This window comes from Podarcis tiliguerta (assembly GCF_965153285.1).
Source record: "Podarcis tiliguerta genome assembly, chromosome: 12".
In the NCBI taxonomy this organism is placed as follows: domain Eukaryota; kingdom Metazoa; phylum Chordata; class Lepidosauria; order Squamata; family Lacertidae; genus Podarcis; species Podarcis tiliguerta.
The window spans coordinates 34504129-34526847 of record NC_139545.1 but is presented as its reverse complement, the minus strand read 5'-3'; the positions used below and the strand labels follow the sequence as shown (position 1 = coordinate 34526847).

The 22719-nt window shown below is 41.4% G+C and overlaps 1 protein-coding gene across 4 annotated transcripts in view; it reads left to right on the top strand.

Moving 5' to 3' along the window:
- The window catches only part of ZNF804B (zinc finger protein 804B), a 334148-nt gene that overhangs the window by 298136 nt on the left and 13293 nt on the right, over positions 1–22719 (top strand). For all 4 annotated transcript variants that reach the window (XM_083405712.1, XM_083405711.1, XM_083405709.1 and 1 more), the window contains one exon: positions 8554–8697. In XM_083405712.1, coding sequence (XP_083261838.1) covers positions 8554–8697 — 144 coding nt within the window. The remainder of the gene's footprint in view (positions 1–8553; positions 8698–22719) is intronic.

Here is a 22719-nt window from a genome sequence, read left to right as displayed (position 1 = left end):
CTCACATCATCCCTGCCATTGCTGGTCAAGTTTGATGGGAGTTGGAGCTCAACAACACTTAGGCACAGGTTTTCCGCCTCATCACTACAACTGAAAGTACGATACATAAATATTAGAGCCTAATGTGCCTTTTGTCGAAGAGAATTGTTTTATGATTTGGACTTACTGGAATAATGTGCAGTTTTTTACTGTTCTCGAGTTTAACAACTTAGTAGGGAGAACCATTCCTGACCTCTCGGAACTGTACATGATGTAATAATCACTGTACCTGCCTCAGATCAATAAGCAAGTTTGAAATTATGGTTCCCCGCCCCCGCCCCCCATGGCAGACAAGTATAATTAGGCAATCAGGCAATGGAGGTAGATGTGATTATCTTAAAATGCACATGAGAGCTAATTGGTTGCTATTTTAAACCATCTGTATAGTAGAAAGCAAACTGGGTGTTTGTTTCAGCTGAAGAGGATAGAATTGGAAGGATCAAGTACTTGTGAGCAGAAAGTTCCAGTTGTTTTGTCACAAAAGGACATTTTATTCTTGTTTACTCCCAAACAATTAGAATTTTGTCTTCAGTGGAGTGGAATAAGCTGTAAATATTTAATTGACAGTTTATCATCAGTAAAAGAGGAGAAAGAGACAAATTAGATTTGGGATGATTGCCAGGGTGACAAAATCCTCCCCCCCCCCGGCTTTTCCACAAATGTTGCTTATTAGGAATGTAGACACACACACCCTAGCCTTGACTTCTACAAAATGTGTCTATACTTAATTAATGCTATTGCATCCACATTCTAATTTATGCATTTTAATTATACAGAGAGGCTTGTGAATAATTAATGTTATTAAAACAATAGGTCATAAGAGTAAGCTTAAAAACAGCAATCAGTAGGTTTAACAGGGTTTTTTCCCCTAACATCTCAGGATAGCTCTGTTAAAAAATAGTTTAACTGTTTCATTAAATGAACATTATACTTTTATAATTAACAGCCTTCAGTTGAGGCCACTTGAGGGAGAGCCCATGGCCAGTCGATGGGTAACAGAAGTTTACATCAAGGGCCTTATAGGCATCATGTGAGCAAACAGGCAGAAACAGAAAATGTAGGAAAGGAGGACCCATGTATCCATAGGGCAATAATATGTGTGTTTACTCAGAAGAAACTCATCCCCTGTTCAGTGTCGATTACTTCCTGATATTGTATAGAATAGTATTAGAAATCCAAAGATGGGGTAGGATCTCAGTCACATTCAGTGGAAAGGTGTTAGGTAATAAATGTTGTCACGTAACCTAACTGGGACCAGTTATGGTATATGGTAGCCCCAGAAAATTGGCCTAGTTCGTCTCACAAACAGTAGATTGCAACCTTTTTGTTTAAGCTGCCATTCCAGTCTACATTATTATTTTTTGTTTATTAATTTTGACAGTCTCTTTATCTTGCACAGGGCAACCTAAAGTGACTTATAACCAAACAAGCAGACAATTAACCTCACATGGGAACATTAAGAGACATCACCTTGCCAACAAAGGTCCATATAGTTAAAGCCATGGTTTTCCCAGTAGTGATGTATGGAAGTGAGAGCTGGACCATAAAGAAGTATTGTTAAAAGGGATTAGAAGGGGAAAGGATTGAATAATGACAATACAAACTTAAGGAATGCGTAACTTAAATATTGACTATGGATGATTTACGGAGAAGCTGAAGGAAGTCCAGAAAAGAAATATTTTGTGAAAAATTGGATGTGAAACTATTATGTGTTTTTGTTGTAAATTAATAAAAATCATTTTTTTAAAAAGATCGCGGAAGAATTGATGCTTTTGAATTATGGTGCTGGAGGAGACTCTTGAGAGTCCCATGGACTGCAAGAAGATCAAACGCATCCATTCTTAAGGAAATCAGCCCTGAGTGGTCACTGGAAGGACAGATCATGAAGCTGAGGCTCCAATACTTTGGCCACCTCATGAGAAGGAACATTAAATCCGAGAGGAAAGAGAAATATATTATACATGATGGAATAGTCCTGATTGGGGTGGGAGATAGAGAGAGAGAGAGAGATTCCTAGAACAGAAAGCTACCATGTCAAAGAGAAGGCTAAACTAAATGCAAATCTTTGGGTGTGGAGAACATGGAGGAAACAGCTGGTCCCTGGGTTGTCACCATATCATAGTTTTCTAGACCGTCCATGCTAGACCAGACGCTTTAAGAGTTGAGAGGGGAGAATCTGTCAAATGAGACATATTTTTGAGCATGAGAAACCAACTGGCAGAGAAAAATGTGATGCCCTGCTTCAGGGTTACAGTATCATTTGGCTGCATTAACTCCAAGTGCAAAAAACCTGAATGGTGTTCTGGAATTTATGGGTCATTGACAGTGTTTGCAAATGAATATCTGTAGCAGACAGAAGAAATAGCACAGCATTGCTTATTTATAACCGATTGCTGGATGCCAAGTGCGGGCAAACTAAAGGGTCAAAAATGACTTGGGAGACAGGCTGTGGATGTGTGTACTTGGAATGCAGTGTGGGAATACAGTCATGGGCAAAAGAAAGTGCACTCTCTTTGAATTCTGTGGTTTTACATATGAAGACATAATAACAACCACCTGTTCCTTAGCAGGTCTTAAAATTAGGTAAATGCAACCTCAAATGAACAACGACACACGACATATTACGGTGTCATGATTTATTTAACAGAAATAAAACCAAAATGGAAAAGCTATGTGTGAAAAACTAAGTACACCTTACGATTCAATAGTGTGTAGAACCACCTTTAGCAGCAATAACATGAAGTAATTGTTTTCTGTAGGACTTTTCCCATCTTTCACATTCTTGTGGAGGAATTTTGGCCCATTCTTTTTTACAATGTTGCTTCAGTTCATTGAGGTTTGCTGGCATTTGTTTATGCACAGCTCTCTTAAGGTTCCACACAGCATTTCAATTGGGTTGAGGTCTGGATTTTAACTGGGCCATTGCAACACCTTGATTCTGTTCTTTTTCAGTCATTCTGTTGTAGATTTGCTGGTATGCTTGGGATCCTTGTCCTGTTGCATGTCCCAATTTCAGCCAAGCTTCAGCTGTTGGGCAGATGGCCACACATTTGACTGTAGAATACTTTGGTATACAGAGGAGTTCATGGTCGACTCAATGAATGCAAGGTTCCCAGGTCTTGTGGCTGCAAAACAAGCCCAAATCATCACCCTTCCACCACTGAACTTGACAGTTGGTATGAGCTGCTTGTGCTGATTTGCTGTGTTTGGTTTTTGCTAAACGTGGCGCTGTGCATTATGGCCAAACATCTCCTCTTTGGTCTCATCTGTCCAAAGGACATTGTTCCAGAAGTCTTGTGGTTTGTTCAGAGGCAACTTAGCAAACCAAAGCCGTGCTGCCATCTTCTTTTTAGAGAGACGAGGCTTTCTCCTGGAAACCCTTCCAAATGAACCATCCTTGTTCGGTCTTTGTACTGTCATGGACTTTAACATTTAATATGCTAACTAAGACTTGTAGAGCCTGAGATATACCAACTCTTGGGTTTTTTGCAATTTCTCTGAGCATTGCGCAGTCTGGTCTTGGGGTGAAATTTGGTGGGATGTCCACTCCTGAGAAGATTGGCAACCACCTTGAATGTTTTCCATTTTTGAATAATCTTTCTCAGTGTAGAATGATGAGCTTAAAATTGGTTGGAGATGATCCCTCCCAGTTTCATGGTCAGCAGCAGTTGTTTCTCGTAAGAGCATTGTATCATCTTTCTTCCTTGGCATTGTGTTAAAACACACCCGAATGCTCCAGACCGACAAACTGCTAAAACTTCAGCTTTTATAGAGATGGGCACACTTGCTGATGATCAATTAAGCAAGAGCATTTGATTAGCCTCTTAATTCCTATGGAAGCAGTAAGGGTGTACTTAGTTTTTCACACTTGATTTCTCCATCTTGGCTTTATTTCTGTTAAATAAATCATGACACAGTGTAATGTGTCATGTGTCGTTGTTCATCTGAGGTTGTATTTAGCTAATTTTAAGACCTGCTATGGAACAAATGATTGCTATTATGTCCTGATATGTAAAGCTACAGAATTCAAAGAGGGAGCACTCCCCCCCCCCATGACTGTATGTTGGGAGGAGGGCCCCCATTAAAACAAGAGTGTGCCGCTAAGTTGATGCTACATTTACAGACATATTTACTCTGCATTGTGGTTGGGCTTTGTGGAAAGAGACATGCTATTTCATATGAGGGAGCACTGCCCCTAAATGTTTGTCACTTGGTATTTAGTTCAAGATTTTTAAAATCCCCAAATCTCATTTATTGACAGATTTAAAACTTGCATATATATATATATATATAGTGGTGGTCATATTTTGCCAGTCAGAATGGCGATCTCAAACGGCTGGGAAACGTCCTCTGAATTTTCCTTGCAGCTATGGCATGCCTGTATTTGGTCAGCATTGTAACAGTGGTTAACTTGCAACATTAGACTGGCAAAAGGTATAACCAAAAAAAAAAAAAATGCTTCAGAGATAGTGTGGTTTTCTTTCATTTGCTTTATTAACTCAGGTGGTGAAGGCTTAAGATCCTTGAGTGCATACACAAACACAGAGTTCATTTTGGGAAGATTTCCTTTTCCTTTCCATAATCTCTGGTTTATTTTATACATTAGTTTGTGCTTGAGCACACCTGGCACACCCTCTGCACCCTCCAAAGCTTAGGGTATATACATGGATGCAGTCTTCCCTGCCCCCACCCCTCTTTTTTCCATGGAGTGTACTCCATGATCTCTCATCCAGGTACTGACCAAATCCAGATCTTTTTCATTTTAGCAACATTTGACACATCATGTGACCTCAGGCCATGCCCTGTGCTCAATATACCCCATGCTCAATAATATCCACTGAAACCTCATAGATATGTGCTATTTCTGACCAGATTGCAGGAAGCCACTTGGTGGTGGCAACATGACTTCAACTCTTTTTAGCTAACCTTTCATCAAAGAGGGTGGATGTGACAGCTATGGTTTGGAATGAAAGAGCATTGAGATGAGAGGTCCCCGTTTCAATCTAAGAGTTCTTGGCTTTTGAACTCACATGCTGATAAGCAAGGATAATAAAAAGCAAGGATAATAAAAAGATGGTTGTTCCCGCAAACTCTATCACCTTCACCTCCAGATAGGGTAGCCATGTATCCTACTTGACAGAGGACAATCTTCTATTTGACAGGAGTCCCCCATTTGAAGAGCTGTCCAATCCAAAGCTAGTATAAAAGATGGGATGGGGAAAACAATACAAAGGGAGAGGAGGAGCTATAAAATTTCCCTTCAACATTAAACACCTGGAGGTCACCTGCTCACCTCTCACTATGATGAGATATATTTTATTCAGTGCTTTTCTTCTAGGGGGGAAAAAGGTGGTGGTACTCTGTATCCTTGAGTACCCCTGGGGGGAGAACTGTTTGTATTTCTGTTTAAATTATAGCAATTATTAGTTACACCTTTACATACAAAGTTGGTACTGTGTTCTCTTTTGGACAATCTTGGTGTAACACTCTTAAGGCTAAGGAATGAATTGGGTTGTGAACCCCACCTCCTTAGTGTTACATCTTGTAAAACTACAAATTGTTGCAGTGCGTCATGTAATTTGTTGTTGTTATTGTTGTTGTTTAGTCATTTAGTCGTGTCCGACTCTTTGTGACCCCCTGGACCAGAGCACGCCAGGCACTCCTGTCTTCCACTGCCTCCCGCAGTTTGGTCAAACTCATGCTGGTAGCTTCGAGAACACTGTCCAACCATCTTGTCCTCTGTCATCCCCTTCTCCTTCTGTCCTCCATCTTTGCCAACATCAGCGTCTTTTCCAGGGAGTCTTCTCTTCTCATGAGGTGGCCAAAGTACTGTAGCCTCAGCTTCGGGATCTAATGCAGCCTAAATGCAGCCTGATCTATAGTGCATTTGGCCTGCTGTTTTAAACACCAAGAGCATGTTTGTTCTTTTTGGTTCAAGATGTAGTAGAAAAACATAATTGTCCTCCACTTTAGCTCAGCAGCTAACATGTATGAAATGGCAGGCTGTGCACAGCACGGTGCGTGTGCATTTATCTATGTGTTCAGTTGAGACAAGATGCCTCCACCCACACAGTCAGGAATTAACTTCCCCGAGGAAGGTGCTGAACCTGAATAATGACAACATCGTTGACTCACACTAAAATCATTTCAAGCAGACTACCCCCTAACAATGGTAAAAAGAGGGGGGGGGGAATAAGCATGATGCTTCACCAGAGATAGGTACTAAAAAAATAGGAGCTGTGCCTCGTTGGAGCATGTATAAAAGCAGGAATCTGAAAGAAGTGGCAATGATGGCATTCTGTAAAGGGCATTTTTCTCCCGTTCTCTCTTTAGAGAAATGCATTTGGAACAGAAAGCTGACTGGGTTGCTTTCTGTCAGTGAGTAGGAGAGGAGTGGGGTTGGGGGTTTCACACCTGCCCCACTTTGGCTCGTAACAGCCTCCACAAGTTAATGCCTAAAAATTGATAGCGATGAGCCTTCATGGGAAGAAGAGTCCATAAGTGGGAAGCCACCATTGAAAAGACCCATTCTCATGTTGCAATCCTTGCGACCTCCCATGAAGGAGGCACACAGAGAAGGGCCTCGAATTATGATCACAGAGTCCAGATTAGTTCATGTCAGGAAAGGCAGTCTTGAAGTGCTGGGGACCTGAGCTACATAAGGCTTCTTTGTTTTGACTCCGGAAATTTTAGGTATCCTTGTGTTCAAATATACATGCCTGTATACATTCACGCTGACATTCAATGGTTGGTCACAGATCAGCACAAGGTAATTGTCAATGAAGTTCAAAGCAAGAGATAAGAAGCTCGAACATGACAATTATTGGTCAGTTGATTTAAAATAATTGATAACTTGCCCTTTCTCCATATGGGCAAGGTACAACAAATAAAATTTTCAAGCTACTCCCGTTGTTTCAATTGGACTTCATCTTGCTGGATTATGCCCCACTAACTTTAAAATTACGTTATTGATTAAATAAGAATGTGCACTTCCTGTGTCTTGCCAGTCTCTTAGTGGCTTATTTATCTTATTTAATCAATTTGTAGCAGAATTGCTATTACTGCAACTCAGAGTTGTTCACCTAATTTTAAGCCTTAAGGAGTCCCTAACTTTCTTGTTCCCTCTAGGCACCTTGCCTCACCTTGGCTTTAAAATAGGTTCTCAGCTTTTATAGTACAGTATGGCAGCTGAAAGCTTTGACATGTAAAACACTCATTGGCAAAACTAGCATTCCCGAGAGGCTTAGCTTATTCCCCCAGCACGTGTACACATTCGTACATTTTTGCTTCTCTTAGCTGCACTCTGTGCTGATAAGGGGATTAGTGGCCATAATCATTGTACTGTAACATCCTGTCATTATAATGTTTCTCTTTCTGTGCTCTTGTTCTTTTGCATTGTTGAGTGCTGTTTTAAAGTACAGCTGAAGGAGTAATTAGTCTAGAGGGTAAATGCTGCTTTAATCTGCCCGCAAAGACTGACGTCCAGTAAAAGGCTCGCTTGAGTTCCTTTAGATCAACCTGAAGAGCATTTTCATATCACTGCAGTGGTTTTTTTTTTTTCAGAACAGCGAGTGAGTCACGCATCTTACCTTTGAGCCATTGATCAGGCTTAGCGGTTTAGATGCTAACTTCTTACTACAGACCTCCATGGTACTGCCAGAACCCCATGACCCAAGATATTTTGCTGCCTAAGGAAAAATAGCTAATGGCATCACCAGTTCCCAAGTCGAGATGCAGATAGGGATAGGTGTATGCAATTTTGCCTAATTACACATTTTTGAAGTGCTTTCCCCTAAAGTAAGACATTTTGCATGTTATTTTCACTAGTATATTCATCTGTATGAACAGTATATGCATTTTGCATGCATTTTCTTGCATTGCAAAATTTGGAGAAGTGCACATTTCAGAAGATGGCTGTGTTTTTGGAAGGTTTCCATTTAAAGGTGAATAGAATCTCATTTCTCTCTCCTACTTAGATGTAGATTGCCCAAGACTGGCCAAATTACAGTCAAACTAGCCAGTTTCACTCTGAGGCATACCTTTGCAGGTATTTTATTGTTTAATTATGTGCAGGACCACTTCCTATTTTGCATTGTGACTGCAGTGTGCAGGGAAGCATTGGTTTAATCTTTCCCTCCCCAGCTGTGATCCTGACCACAAGATTGTGCTCCATACCACAAGCAGGGTTGGAAAATAAGCTAGCATTGGTGTTTTGATATCTTGCCTCTGCTTGCACTGTGGCAGGTGGGGTGTGTCTGTAATTTAAACAAAGAAAAGACTCGGGCATGTTTCCAAACCATGCGATTTGGTTCAATTTTTTGAAAGAATACCCCACCAGCACTTCTCCCTGGGAGTAAAAATATGTCACTCAAAATCAGCTGCCGGAGACAGCTGCCTCACTCTGCCTAATGGTAGGGCTGGGAAGTACATGGGACTTTGCGGTGAAAAACTGGCAATAACCAAACTGGCAATTGGAAATAATCAAATATTTTTCCTCTCCCTCTGCCCTTCTAGGATTTTGCTGAAAAGGAGAAGGCAGCAGCAAGGGCTCTAGAGGATGTGAAGGCTAACTTCTACTGTGAATTATGTGACAAGCAGTACCATAAACACCACGAGTTTGACAACCACATCAATTCCTATGATCATGCTCACAAGCAGGTAAGCCTAAAAAGTCATTCAAGATATAGCCATGTAAAATATAGGTAGGGTGTACATATAGAATAATAGAATTGTAGAGTTGGTAGCTTCTTTTTAATTTATTGTGTCATATTCCTGTGGTGACATGCTCTCTTACATGACCTGAAAAGTTGCACCAATTCACATGACTAGCTGAACCACTTGGTATCAAGTAATATTATTTTTGGGTTGGGATCCAGCCTACCATGTAATATTCGCAAGTATTACGCCATGGGGTTGGTTTCAGTGTCAAATTGTTTCTATGTTTAATGTGTGTATTTTTTAACTGTTTTTATTTTTTAAAATTCTTGGGTTACAAAAGTACATACAGCGTCTCTGCTTGCAGTTCATAAAATTTGATTTACAGGTCAGTCATATTTGATTGGATAAATTAATATTATAGACATTATAAAGTTGGAGGAGAAGAGAGAAGTAGGGTAGTAAACTTTAATTCTTCTACATCAGACATAGACAAACTCTGGCCCTCCAGATGTTTTGAGACTACAATTCCCACCATCCCTGACCATTGGTCCTGTTAGCTAGGGATGATGGGAATTGTAGTTCCAAAACATCTGGAGGGCCAGAGTTTGCCTATGCCTGTTCTACATAGTGTATGTGTAAGGTTTTTGTGTCAGCATCATGCGGGCAGGTTCCATTTCTATTGATTTGTTAGTTTTTGTTGTCAGTGAGAGAGATTGGTGGGCCCAGGGCATGGTTGGTTGCTTTTAGTTGACTGCAGTGAGTTTTGTTTGCGTGTCTGAGGGGAAGGGGGGTTGTTAGGTCCACTTAGCCATATCGATTCATATGTTGTTGGTGGGTTCCAGTTGTTGTCTTGTTGAGCTCTGTATGTAGTTATTACATAATGTGATATACTCATGTAATCAGGCAGATGCACCAATGTCTTAAGACACTGTCACCCTTAAGAAAACATGGCTGATTGAGGATCAGTTGTGTTAATTGCATACCATGGTCCCAATGAAAATCCACACTTGTGCTGCTCTGCACCCTGGGATGGATGTTTCTGTTCATGAGTTCATGAGTCACTATGGTTTTGATAAATACGGTCCAAATATCATTAAATTTGTCCATACATCACCTTCATCTGAAAGTGATCTGTTCATAGGTTGCAAGAGTTGTCGTGTTGTCTATCCATTTATCGGGGAGAGGGGAATATTTTTATGCTTCCAATGTAGATTTATTTTGATAGTAGGGAAGTTTCCTTCCCAGGGCTAATAGCAGCTGGGCATTGTGGGATTTTCCATCAAGACCTCAGCAGGCAGGGATGGGTTATATCTCCACTCCTCGTGTGCTGAAGTCCTGATCCTGTAGCTCCCTGCTATTTATTTTTAAAAGCAGAAAAATGGACATATTAATTGCAATCACACAATTAGAATCACATCTGGTTTTCGCAGTAAGATTCAGGCGGGGAGCCGACTGCTTCTAGAGACACTCACATACATCACAGAGGGTAAGGGATGGCTCCACTTCTCCCCTACAAAGTCAAATACAAGCCATAAGCTATATATGGCAGACTACTGAAAAGTTTGCCGAACATTAATGTTCTTGTGCCTGCCTTTGAGGGGAACAGATCTGCTTTACTTGTCGCTGTCCTATTATGGATGCAGTTCAAAGAACTTTGGATCAGGCTATTAATTTCAATTCCGAACAGGGAGTAGCTGAACTCCAAAGGAATCTTCTTTTGCATTCTCTTGACTAGCGTTTTCTCTTTCCTCCTTAATATCCTGCTCATCGCCTTACTCAACAGCAAATCAACTTCTGATTACAGGTTCCAATGCTCATGAGGGACAGTGTTGTTGATGAAAGTCGTGAATTTCACGAGTGTAATCAAGGCCACAATTTTGGCCCATTGTTTCCTCAGACAAAACTGGGTTAATCATGAATTCTTTATTTTTTATATTATTAAAAAAAAAATCAGCTAGTGCTGTTCTCCACACCACTCAATTAGTCTATAAAAGGCTGGTAATGATATAAAACAAAAATGGTTTCAGATCCAAAACATGTGAAGTTAATCCTATAATCCCTCTTCCCTATACAAAAGGATTTATTTGCAGCTTCAGTTGCTTTTTCTACTTGTCAGAATTTTCTGGGCTCAGATCGATCCATTCTAAGCATCATCATCCCTTTCTTTCTTTCTTTCCTCCCCCCCCCCCCAATATATCCCTCATGTTTCTCAGCCTTGGTGATTTATGCAAAACAGAAAATGGAATGTTGATGCATCAAGTCAGTTTGTCTTGGCTGCTCTCCATCATAAAAGATCATGGTTAAAAGCAATAAAACTCTTTTTAATTTTAAAACTAGATTTAGTGCTCTGTGGGGGGGGGGGGAAGACAGATTGGCAATGGAAGGAACAAATGGCCTATATTTTATAAAACAAGCTAAACTTCATAGAGAAATGACAGCACATGCTTCTGAGCGCTGCCCTACGAGGTATGCTAATGTCCCCGATTAGTGCACCCGTAAGGGTGAGAACAGGGTGAGAACAGGGATGCGGGTGGCGCTGTGGGTTAAAGCCTCAGCGCCTAGGGCTTGCCGATCAAGAGGTCGGCGGTTCGAATCCCTGCAGCGGGGTGCGCTCCCGTTGTTCGGTCCCAGCGCCTGCCAACCTAGCAGTTCGAAAGCACGTCAAAGTGCAAGTAGATAAATAGGGACCGCTTACTAGCGGGAAGGTAAACGGCGTTTCCGTGTGCGGCTCTGGCTCGCCAGAGCAGCGATGTCACGCTGGCCACGTGACCCGGAAGTGTCTTCGGACAGCGCTGGCCCTCGGCCTCCTTGAGTGAGATGGGCGCACAACCCTAGAGTCTGTCAAGACTGGCCCGTACGGGCAGGGGTACCTTTACCTTTACCTTTTTAAGGGTGAGAAGATGCGCATCAAAAAAGGGCAGGTTTGCACTGTGATTCTATAAACACTTACCTGGAAGTAAGTGCCACTGAACTCAATAGAATTTACTGCAAGATAGACAGGCTAGTTAATAATAATAGAAATAATAATAATAATTTATTATTAATACCCTGCCCATCTGGCTGGGCTTCCCCAGCCACTCTGGGCAGCTTCCAACAAAATATTAAAATACAGTAATGCATCAAACTTTAAAAGCTTCCCTAAAAAGGGCTGCCTTCAGATGTCTTCTAAAAGTCTGGTGGTTGTTGTTCTCTTTGACATCTGGTGGGAGGGCGTTCCACAGGGAGGGCACCACTACCAAGAAGGCCCTCTGCCTGGCTCCTTGTAACTTGGCTTCTCGCAGTGAGGGAACCGCCAGAAGGCCCTTGGCGCTGGACCTCAGTGTCTGGGTAGAACGATGGGGATGGAGATGCTCCTTCAGTTGTTAAAATTGCTAATTGTTTGATGATGGTGGTGGTGATGATGATGATTAGCTAGGAATGAGTCAGATTCTGTTTCCAAGCTTTCATATTTCCCTGGTAGGTGGTAGTTTTTGTTTTGTTTTCTTTAAAAAAAAACCATTGGCTTTTAAATAAACATCTCTCACATATCCATGGAAATGGATCTAGCTTTCCTACCATGCAAAGTTCCACTGCATCAACCCAGGAAATCATATGACGGCGGTGCTCTGGACTTCATTCTGTATGATACTGTAGTTGACTCAGATTCAAGGCCAGAAGCTGGCAGCAACTCCCCTGCTCACACATTTTCTACTATAAATTCTGCAGCAAGGTGTTGCTGGACTACAGCTCATATCATCCTGGCCCACTGGTCCTGCTGGCTAGGGTGGAATGGACTCCAGCTCCAGTAACATCTGGCAGGGTCACCACAATGGCTACCCTACTAGGCCAGGGGTCAGCAACCTTTCTGGGCTCTGTGAGCACATTTGCAAATTGAAGGAACTGTTGTGGGCGCATGGAGGGTTTTTGATGGGGGCTGGCTCCCTACCCAGCTGTAACTCCTCACCCCCTAAAAAACCCTCCTACACCAAAACTAGGTCCCCCTTTCGAGGTGAAGACAGCTGGTGAATTTGAGAGTCCGAAGAGGGATCTCAGGAACATTTCCAAAGCTTAGTTCTTGAACGTTTTGGCTCTCGAACACTGTAAACCCAGAAGTGATTGCTCCGGTTTGCGAACTATTTTTGGAAGCTGAAAGTCTGATGGGGCTTCCACAGCTTCTGGCTGGCTGCAGGAGCTTCCTGCAGCCAATCAGAAGCTGCACTTTGGTTTCTGAAGGTTTTGGAAGTCGAAAGGACTTCCGGAACAGATTCCGTTCGACTTCCAAGGTACAACTGTATTGCTAAATGCAATGCCACACAACATTGCATGTTTACATGCTATTCCTTTCCTAAATTGCAGATGAAGAGAGCTTGCTATTTACAAGTGTGATAGGTGAGCTGGTTCCCCACAAAAGGCACTCTGTTGCCTGGGGCCTGCGCTGGAATTGCAGGCCCAGATGCACAGCTTGCAATTTAGCTGATGTGTTTTAACTATGAAATGTCAGCCTACCCTTGATATATGTCACCAACACACCCAAATGAATTCCAGTTAATGAATTAATATGTAAGACATGTCGAAAAGCTTGAATGAGTCTCCAGAAAGATAGAGCCTGGCTACTTAATGAAACTTAAAATCAACGCTGTTCGATACAAACAGAGCAGCTGTTTGTACAACATGCCTAGTTCCATGTGAGGGCAATACTGAATCCTAATTACCCTAAAGCTTGTGCTAATATTTTTCCATAAAGGGATGCAGGGATTTAAACGATGAAGGTAAACGGTCTCTGATGGACGGAGGCAGATTTTAATGTTTCGCTTACATATCTGCATCAAACAAATTTATTTATGCACCCTTCCCAGCCCTTATCTTTCTGTGTGAATTGCTTTTAGACAAGTTATCTAAAGCTACACAAAGATAAGTCAAAAGAAAGGCTTATTCATTCATTTTTTCGGTTTATTCCCCATCCTTCCCCACCAGCTCCCAAGGAAGGGTACAACAATGTAATTTTTAGTTCAATTTAAAATTCGGTGTTAAAACAGTTAAATTATAATCACAGAAATAGGGTGGGCCCTGAAAATACATGCTTGGTCAAAGGCCAGAGTAAGAATGTGTATCTCCACCATATGGTGGAAACAATACAATGAAGGTGCCAGGTGAAACTCTGTGGGGAGGACATTCCACAACCAAGGCGCTGCCACAGAGAATGCCGACTCCCAGGCCACCCCCCAAACTTCTGAGAGGTCTGAAGGCAAGGAGATGACCTCTCTGCTATTTGAGGCCTAACTCATTTAGGAGTTTAAATGTGAGCACCTTGAATAGGCCCCGGAAATGAACCAGCTAACACTGCAGCTGTTTTACACCAGTGTGGTGTGGTGGTTAAGAGTGGTGGACTCGTAATCTGGTGAACCGGTTTCGCGTCTTCTCTGAAGTCTCTCAGCCCCACTCTCCTCACAGAGTGTTTGCTGTGGGGGAGGAAGGGAAAGGAGAATGTTAGCCGCTTTGAGACTCCTTCAGGTAGTGATAAAGTGGGATATCAAATCCAAACTCTTCCTCTTCTTCTTCTTCTTCTTCTTTTAAATGGGGGTTGTATGAGTTCTGAAGCGAACCCCAACCAGTAATTTGGCTGCTGCATTGTGGACTTGTTAAAGTTTTGATGTCACCTTCAAGGGTACCCCAACATAGACTGCACTGTAATAATAATCCAATTTGGAAGTTACCACAACATGGACTACCATCTCCTTCCACAAGGGGCAAATATTGGCATAAAATTGTTCATAGTGGCATTTTATATATTCATTTTATTTTATTCGTTTATTGTTAAATGGCATACCACTTTTCCTTTTAAAAATACTAAAAGCGGCTTGCAACATGCAGGGATGGAGGGGAGGCGGGACTAAAAACTTTTGTGCAATAACCACAGTAACCAAAACAACAGACATTAGTCATGGTGTGGAAATGTCTGGGCAAGCAGCCAGTTCTTCATCTCCCTGATCACCATTAGGAATGCATTCTGTAGGCGGAGGTGGATTTAGGGCAGTACGACCAGTTCCCTCACACTGGGTGCCAAGCTGAGGAGGGCACTGCAAGCCATCTCAAATATGATATACTGCATGCACAGAACAGAAAGTGAAAAGTGGGAGAATGACAAATTTGGGCTCTCATGGAGCACCACTGAAATTTGAATGGCCGAAGTCCGCCCCTGCTGTAAGGTGGGTGCAACTGCTGAAAATACCCTTTCCTAGACCCCAGCTAACCAAACTTCTGTATGCCATGATGCCATCAGGAAGGGGCCCATTCAAAGACCACAGTGAACATTTTCTACATTTTGAAAATGTGCAGTGATGGGAAGGTCTAATAGCCCTATGACATCTCTGAAATGAATTCTATATATTATGCTCCTTACTCCAATTTCATCTGGAAATGGAAATCAATGTTATATATGCTATTCTAATGTTCATTTCTGGAGTATTAATTTATGGCAGAGTTCTTCCAAGATACTTAACTTGCACATTACTGCAATCACATTTATGGAATCAGTGCTTGGATAGCAGAAATAGAATTATCAAATGCCACTGAACACAGTCTAGTGACTTGTTATGACTTGAGGCAGCACATTCCCATTTTAAATGTCAGTTTATACAAGTCTTTATTTTAAACCCACAAATCTATGCCATTAGATGGGCCTTATTAAGAACCAACACACCTGATTCAGTGTGATTGCTTTGTTACTTTTCTCATTATGCAAATAAATTAGCAGGCGTCATCCCCGAAAACTGCATGTTGTTTAGAATAATGAGATTGCTTTCATTATCGGAGCTTCAGAAATGTCTAGCGAGAAGTAGGAAGCTACTGTTAAATGCAACGTCTAGATAAGTTCCATTGTTCAATGTTAGATGCTGTAGAATTACATCCGCTACTTTTTTAGACCAAATGCTAATTAACATGTAAATTAGCAGTTTAGCCCTCTTTAAAACCCAGGGGACAGTTAATTTCATAGCTGATTGTCGTCCGCTGACTTTACAGCAATTTGAAGTATTACATTATATGAGGAACTACAGAATTCTGTTATCAAATTCTAGAATCTCAAGCTAGCCTTGCGTGTCAGAGGAAGAGTTCAATATTAATAATTGTGCTATCATCTTTTTTCTATTTTTCTCTATGGGTGCACAGTTTTGAATAATGAAATCTCTTATGTATCATGGAAGGATTAAAAAAAAATCCATTGTAGGCAAGTAGATACTGATACAAAAGAAGCATCTTAACAATGCAGGCCTATATATGTCTACTCGGAAGTAACTCCCATGGAGTTCAATGGGACTTAGTTCCAGGTAAGTGAGTGTGGAATTGCAGCCTAAGGGCTATATTTTATGTACACATGCATGGGAGTAAGGTCCATTGAATCCCATGGAACTAGGGATTGTTTTCTGTTCTGCTCTATATTCAGCACGTGCAGCGATGTTTCTGCTCTGCTGCACTCTTGGCCTACCTTCAACACAAACATGCACTTAGGGACCCATTTCATTTTCTTTTTTACCATACATTTGTATGGTGGTGGTGCTGTGGTTGCGACCCACCTTATATTGGGCCACAACCCAGTACTGGTTCCCAGAACACAGCCCAAAAGCTGGCCACTCACTTCCTGCTAGCTGAAGTCCACTAGTCTGGCCTAGTCAGGATCAGTGCACCAGAGCACATTTCCAGCACATATTAGAGTGTGATTTATATATTTTAGCTAATTTGCTAGGAGTTAAATACCAATGGTACATCATTTTCATATAAATTTCTTTCAAAGTATAATATGCTGTAAATTTCAGATTCGTAATCCCACAGAGCTAACTCAATATTATAACCAAAATCCTTCGCCCAGTGTATAAGCACTGATTTGACTGGTTCATGTTTTGTTTGTCAATTGAAGTTTATACATTTTAGAAATTAATTTGTTTTTATTTTCCAACAATTCTTTTTCGAATTGGGAGATTTTGGGTGAAAAACCTTTCATTTTATTCAACCTAAATATTTCATTAAGCTGATGATATTGCAGCCAATCAGTTATTAGTCCTCTTATTTCTTCATACCTCCTTCATTTTAAATCTTGATCTATCTCTCATAATGGTTCTTTATAAGTTACCCAGTTGTTTCTCATATTTATTTTTTTCGCCGATATTGCTTCAAGTGGAGAGAGCCACCACTGTCTTTTGTTCTAATAAATTTTCATATTTATCCCACAAGCAATCAACACTTTCTGGACAGACTTAGGTCCAGACATTAAAACTAACCCTGGCCCTAATAATAATAATAATAATAATAATAATAATAATAATAATAACAGGGATTTTTTCCCCCCAACCACTCTGGGCGGCTTCCAACAGAGATTAAAAATACATTAAACCATCAATCATTAAAAGCTTCCCTAAACAGGGCTGCCTTCAGATGTCTTCTAAACGTCATGTATCTCTTTGACATCTGATGGTAGAGCGTTCCACTGTCAGGAGCTCACCCTACACTCGAGTAGGACCCTGGCAGACACGCATGCCCGACTGGCATGTTCTCTCCCTCCTGGTCGATTGTTTGGGAGCTTCAAAAGCTTTCTTCAGCCTGAACATCACAGCAACTGATGCCAACAGACATTGGCATACTTAGGGATCCGCAGATTCTTTGCAGCTTGTGTCACAGACCTCAGCAACTCAGCATTTTGGCTAATCTACTTTATTTACATATAAACACACACGGAGCACTGCAACATGGCTCCCTCTCTCAAAGGACAATAGTCCCACTTCACAGAACACAGTAACACAAACATCCTGTCTCTGTCACTTCCCACTCTGTGGAGTCAAAACATACACTGTGATATGATAGACAAAAATCCCATGACTGCAATCATGGAGCAGGAATTCTAACATCATCCCCCAATTCATGCACTGTGTTGCAGTCATCAGTGTAACTGCAACAACCATACAGATATCATACACACAGCATACCCCTGTATCACCCGTTCCACCCTTGGAACTACCTGCAACTGGATTGGCCTTGGGCCTTACCATCTTGCACTTCTGACTAGTCTTGGCATCATAGCTCTTCTGACTATCAGGAAGTCTCACACTTGGCTTTATTGGGACTCAAACTCTAGCCTTGTTCCTCTCTGAGGAATCAGTGTTGGCACACACGGCCTCTGGACGTGGTCCAGCTTCCTTCTCCAAGGAAACAGTGTCTACCCTTACAGCCTTTGGGCATGGTTTCCCATCCCTTGAGGACAAACCCTTTGCCCTTTTTAAGACTCCAGGTTCCAAGACCTGTGTCAAGCCACCAACCACAGCTAAATCTGCAACAGCTGTGTTAGCAAACTCCTGAGCATACCTGGTGGGCTTCTCACCCTTCGTAGCTACTCCTGATCTGCGCATCTGGCACATCTCCTCCACTGTACCAGTGGAACGCACCTAAGTGCACCTGCTGTTTATAACAGCAACAGACTTGGTCTCCAGCAATGGGGTAGCCTAGGAAAATACCCTGATTTTCCTCCCATTCTGCACTGCACTCAACATCCTTAGTGAGTAAAATCAGCTTGGTATTAGGCCTTAGTACTCTGTACAAGCTTCCATACCACAGGAAGAATCTCTTCTCCCTGCCTTGTGATGTCTCAACCCACATGTCAGAACCATCCATTGGCATCCTGGATTTTTCCGGGTTTATCTTGTCACAGTTCCCATAAACATTCACCTTTTATTCTAACAGCCACTACTGAGAAGGCCCTCTGCCTGGTTCCCTTTAAACTTGGCTTCTTGCAGTGAGGGAACCGCCAGAAGGCCCTCGGCGCTAGACCTCAGTGTCTGGGCTGAACGATGGAGGTAGAGACGCTCCTTCAGGTATACTGGACTGAGGCCATTTAGGGCTTTAAACGTCAGCACCAACACTTTGAATTATGTTCGGAAACGTACAGGGAGCCAATGTAGGTCTTTCAGGACCGGTGTTATGTGGTCTCGGTGGCCGCTCCCAGTTGCCAGTCTGGCTGCCACATTCTGGATTAGTTGTAGTTTCCGGGTCACCTTCAAAGGTAGCCCTATGGCTTTATGTTGCTTTTGAACCAAGGATCTGAGGTTGTGTCTCCGTTCCTGAGCTCCACTCCAAGCTTCCACTGGCACAAATGCTTTGCCATTCAAATATTAACACCAGCCTAACGTAGATTCATTTTTTCCCTGTAACTTTAAATGCTTCTGAAGCAGCTGCTTGCCTTCCTCTAGTGAATGATTCTATCATCTAATTTATTTCCTCCTCTTTACAACCACTCTGTGCCCCACTGAATGTATCTACAACAGCAGTTTATGTGTTTCCCCTCTACTTTTGAGTATAGATTGCTACCATCTATCTGATTAATATGCACAATTTAGCAGCATAATTGAGTCCAATGGAGTTTAAGAATCTTGCTGTTTTTTCCGCTTGTAGAAAAATGAGCAACAAATCTTCAAGGTATGCTTCTAGCCAAAAAGAAAAAGGAATCGAGCCTAACAACACACATATGTTTGTATGTTGCTTTTTTGGGGGGGGGATACTGAATGCATGGTGCATATCAAGGGAGTCATAGTAGAATGACAGGATTACTTTACTTAATTCCCAGCACTAGTCAGAAACATTATCATCTTTTTTTCATCATACCTCAAAAATATCCAAACAACACAAAACCATGCAACTGGCTGTATTTATTGGACTATTCAGTAGTTACTTAGCCTGTAACCCTAAACACACTTTCCTGCGAGTAAGTTTCATCAAAGTCAATGGGGATGACTTCTGAGTAGACACTCACAGGATTGCACAGTTTAAAGCCAGATACCAATGGTCCTTCAAATAAAAGGATAATGTCTGAAGGATCTTCTTGCTCCTGCTATTTAAAAAATACATAAATTTTAGTTAAACTGCCCAAAATTAATGTCCAATGGTGGGTGAATTCCAGTGCCAGCATGTGTACTGGGCATCACCTGAGTCATGAGACATTAGGAATCCTTCAGCTGAACCCTAATGAGGATATATGAAGCCACTGCCAAGTTCAGTTTGCAAATTCTCAAAGCCAATCTCCCTCTTTAAAAGTTATTAGCAAACTGATCTACAAACTTGTTAAGACCGAGAACATGTACTAATTACCAGACACTTTGGCGTAACTGGTTCTGTGGACTGATTTCAGTGAAATTAAACTGAATTAATTCCAAGTACTTTGGTCTAAGTGGTGGGTCATATTCAATTACACTTTTAATTCTTTTTTTAAAAAAATGTTAATGTAACAAGATTCAACCAAAAAAAAAAAAAACAGAATAAAAAGTAGAAGAAGCAGATAGATAAAGCCATTTCATTTTACATCTGTAAGAAAGGGTCATTGAATCACATTAGATGCCAGTGAAGAAGTACGTGCAAAAGACCTTTTTTATTTATTTTGAAATGTTTATAAGCTGTTTTCCTAAGTAAGCTCAACTCTCTCAAGTTGGCTGACATAAAGCAATTTAAAATTACAACTTCAATAATCATCACCATAATTTCTAAAAAGAAAAATTAATGCAATTTATACAAAGACCCACATTAATAACCCGGCGGTGCTAAAAAGCACACATCCAGCTCAGAATATAAAACACATTTTCAACAAAACCATTAGCTGAAAAGAACACCGTAACAAGGAAATATTACACATGCACAGGCATCCAAAAACAAATAGGTCTCCAAAGCCCTTCTCAAGAACTGCAGTGTGGCAGCTTTCCGGAGGTCAGTTGGCTATGAATTCCAGGGCCATAGCAGGGAAAAGGAGAACCAGGTAACAAATCACACAACCGCTTAGACACAGGAAGGCCCCAGTGACCCAGACAAAGAACGGCAGCACTGAACACCTTTGTATGAGCATTTCGCAATATATTTATCCTTGTGATGTAATGTTTCTGGCTGCTTAAACGGTTGTAAGCTGGGTGTGAGTGTTGGGCCTGCATGTGACCAGACTCAATTCCCTGCTCCTTGCTCACTTTTGCCACAGTCTCTTTAAACTACAGTTCCAAAATGGAGAAGTGTGTTTTAATGCTGGTTAGTAGATTGACATTAAACTACAGTTCTCCATGGTTTAAGTGACATTAAAACAGAGGTCTGTGGTTTAGTTGTGCAGAATGGTAGTTTTGAGAGACCACAGTTGAAGGGGCAAAGCCAATAGAAGACAATTCTGTTTCAGATGCAACAGGGAACTATGGTTTAATTTAACCAGGACTGCTGTTTGTTGAGACAAACATGGAGGGGTGTGTGTGAACAGTAACATACCACTATACAATTACAGACAGATACTTGTCTTTAAAAATATCCTAATATTCAATGACTATAAGGCAGCTGGCGATATTTAAGACAGGGTAATAACGTTAATCAAAACTAATTTCTCCACAAAGACCAAATCACAGCTCACAAAACAGTGGTTAAAACAGCAGCTCATTAGTTAAAATTATTGATTTAAATGACGTGGTATCAAAGGCTTGAGTAACCAAAACAAAAAAATCAGTTGGATGTCTAAATGATAGTAAAGTTGACACTTGACAAATGTGTTTGGAGAAAGAATTTCAGAGATGGAGCAATACTACAAAGCAGCCCTGGGTGGCCAGCCAGCATCCAAAGTAGGAGCACTCAGAAAGAACCTCAACAGAAGAACTTGAGGAGGAAGGAAAACAATATAATTAGCTATAATAATTCACAATTAAGTGTGCTTTACTACTAGGAGTTGGGAAGGGACTAGTGTACTCTCCACTGCTTGTAGGAATGAGGAGCCTGTGACCCTCGAGATGTTGTTAGATTCCAACTCTTGTCAGTCTCACGCAGCGTGGCCAATGGGCAAGAGAAATGTCAGTGCCCTAGTAGCAGTTCCTTGCATGGGGTTGACAGCGCATGACTTGTTAAAGGAAGTGAGAGAATTTACATGTGCAAAAATCAATTTATTCCCATTCCATTTTCAATTAACATTTGCAACTTTGATTCAATCTGTTTTTTATGGGCCACTGCTCTCTGCAATAGCAACATCCCTTAGAGCCTTCTTATCATACAGCTGGAATACGGTGATTTTCATGTGCACAGATAGCTTCCTATGTATCTAGTCCACTGAGGAGTTTTCCTAAGCCAGCTCCACACATTAAAAGTTGTGTTGCAGGAGTTAAAACCAACAGCACAGGATTCCAGCATAGATCTGTTCTTTCTAGGAAGTACCCTAAGATATGCAATAAGGGAATTCAATACAATAGCAGAACCTTAGTCAAACACTTGAGGACAAGGAACAGCACCACCTGTTGGTTGACTGGAGAGGTTGCTTATATAATCATTGGGAAGTCTTTTGAGGGTGGAATAGCTAAACATGGTCATCGCCCATGTTCAGAAGCAGTATGCTGGGGAGTACATTAGATGCTGGGGAGAAGCAATGAGCAAATTCTGCCTTCGTGCCTTGCTTTCAGTACCTGAAGGCAACTGCTGGACCCAAAAAGGCTTGATGGACCTTTGGTCTGATCCAACAGGGCTATTCTACTGTTCTTGCCTGTTTTTTTCCTTCCATATAACTTCCCAGAATACACTTCAACAAAATGCAGACTTCTCAGAAGCATCCGGCCTTCGCTTTCTGACAATGTGTTGGATCCAAACTTAAACACACTTAGAGTAGGCCCATTTAAACCAATGGGACTTAGGTTGGTCTTGGCTCACTTTCCCTATTCATTTTCCTGGGTCTCCTCAAAGCAAGGCCAGGTCTGAATCTGACCCATTGTTTGCATTCACTTTCCTGTATCAGCCAACGCTCCATGCAGATAAGCTGCTGAATCCATGAGCAGAAGCAAAACAGGTGGTAATTACACACAATCCTACCTTATTGGGATCTTTGTCATTGAAGTCAGCATGTTATCTTTGGGCTAGAAGCCAATTAGGCCCTTAAAATAAAGTATTCACAACACTGGCCTGAAAAGGAATGCAGAACAGCAATATATATGCAACTGTATTTATCTACTAGTCAAGTGAAACGAATAGGATGCGGTTTAATCAAAGGCTGTGAAATGTTTGTCATTC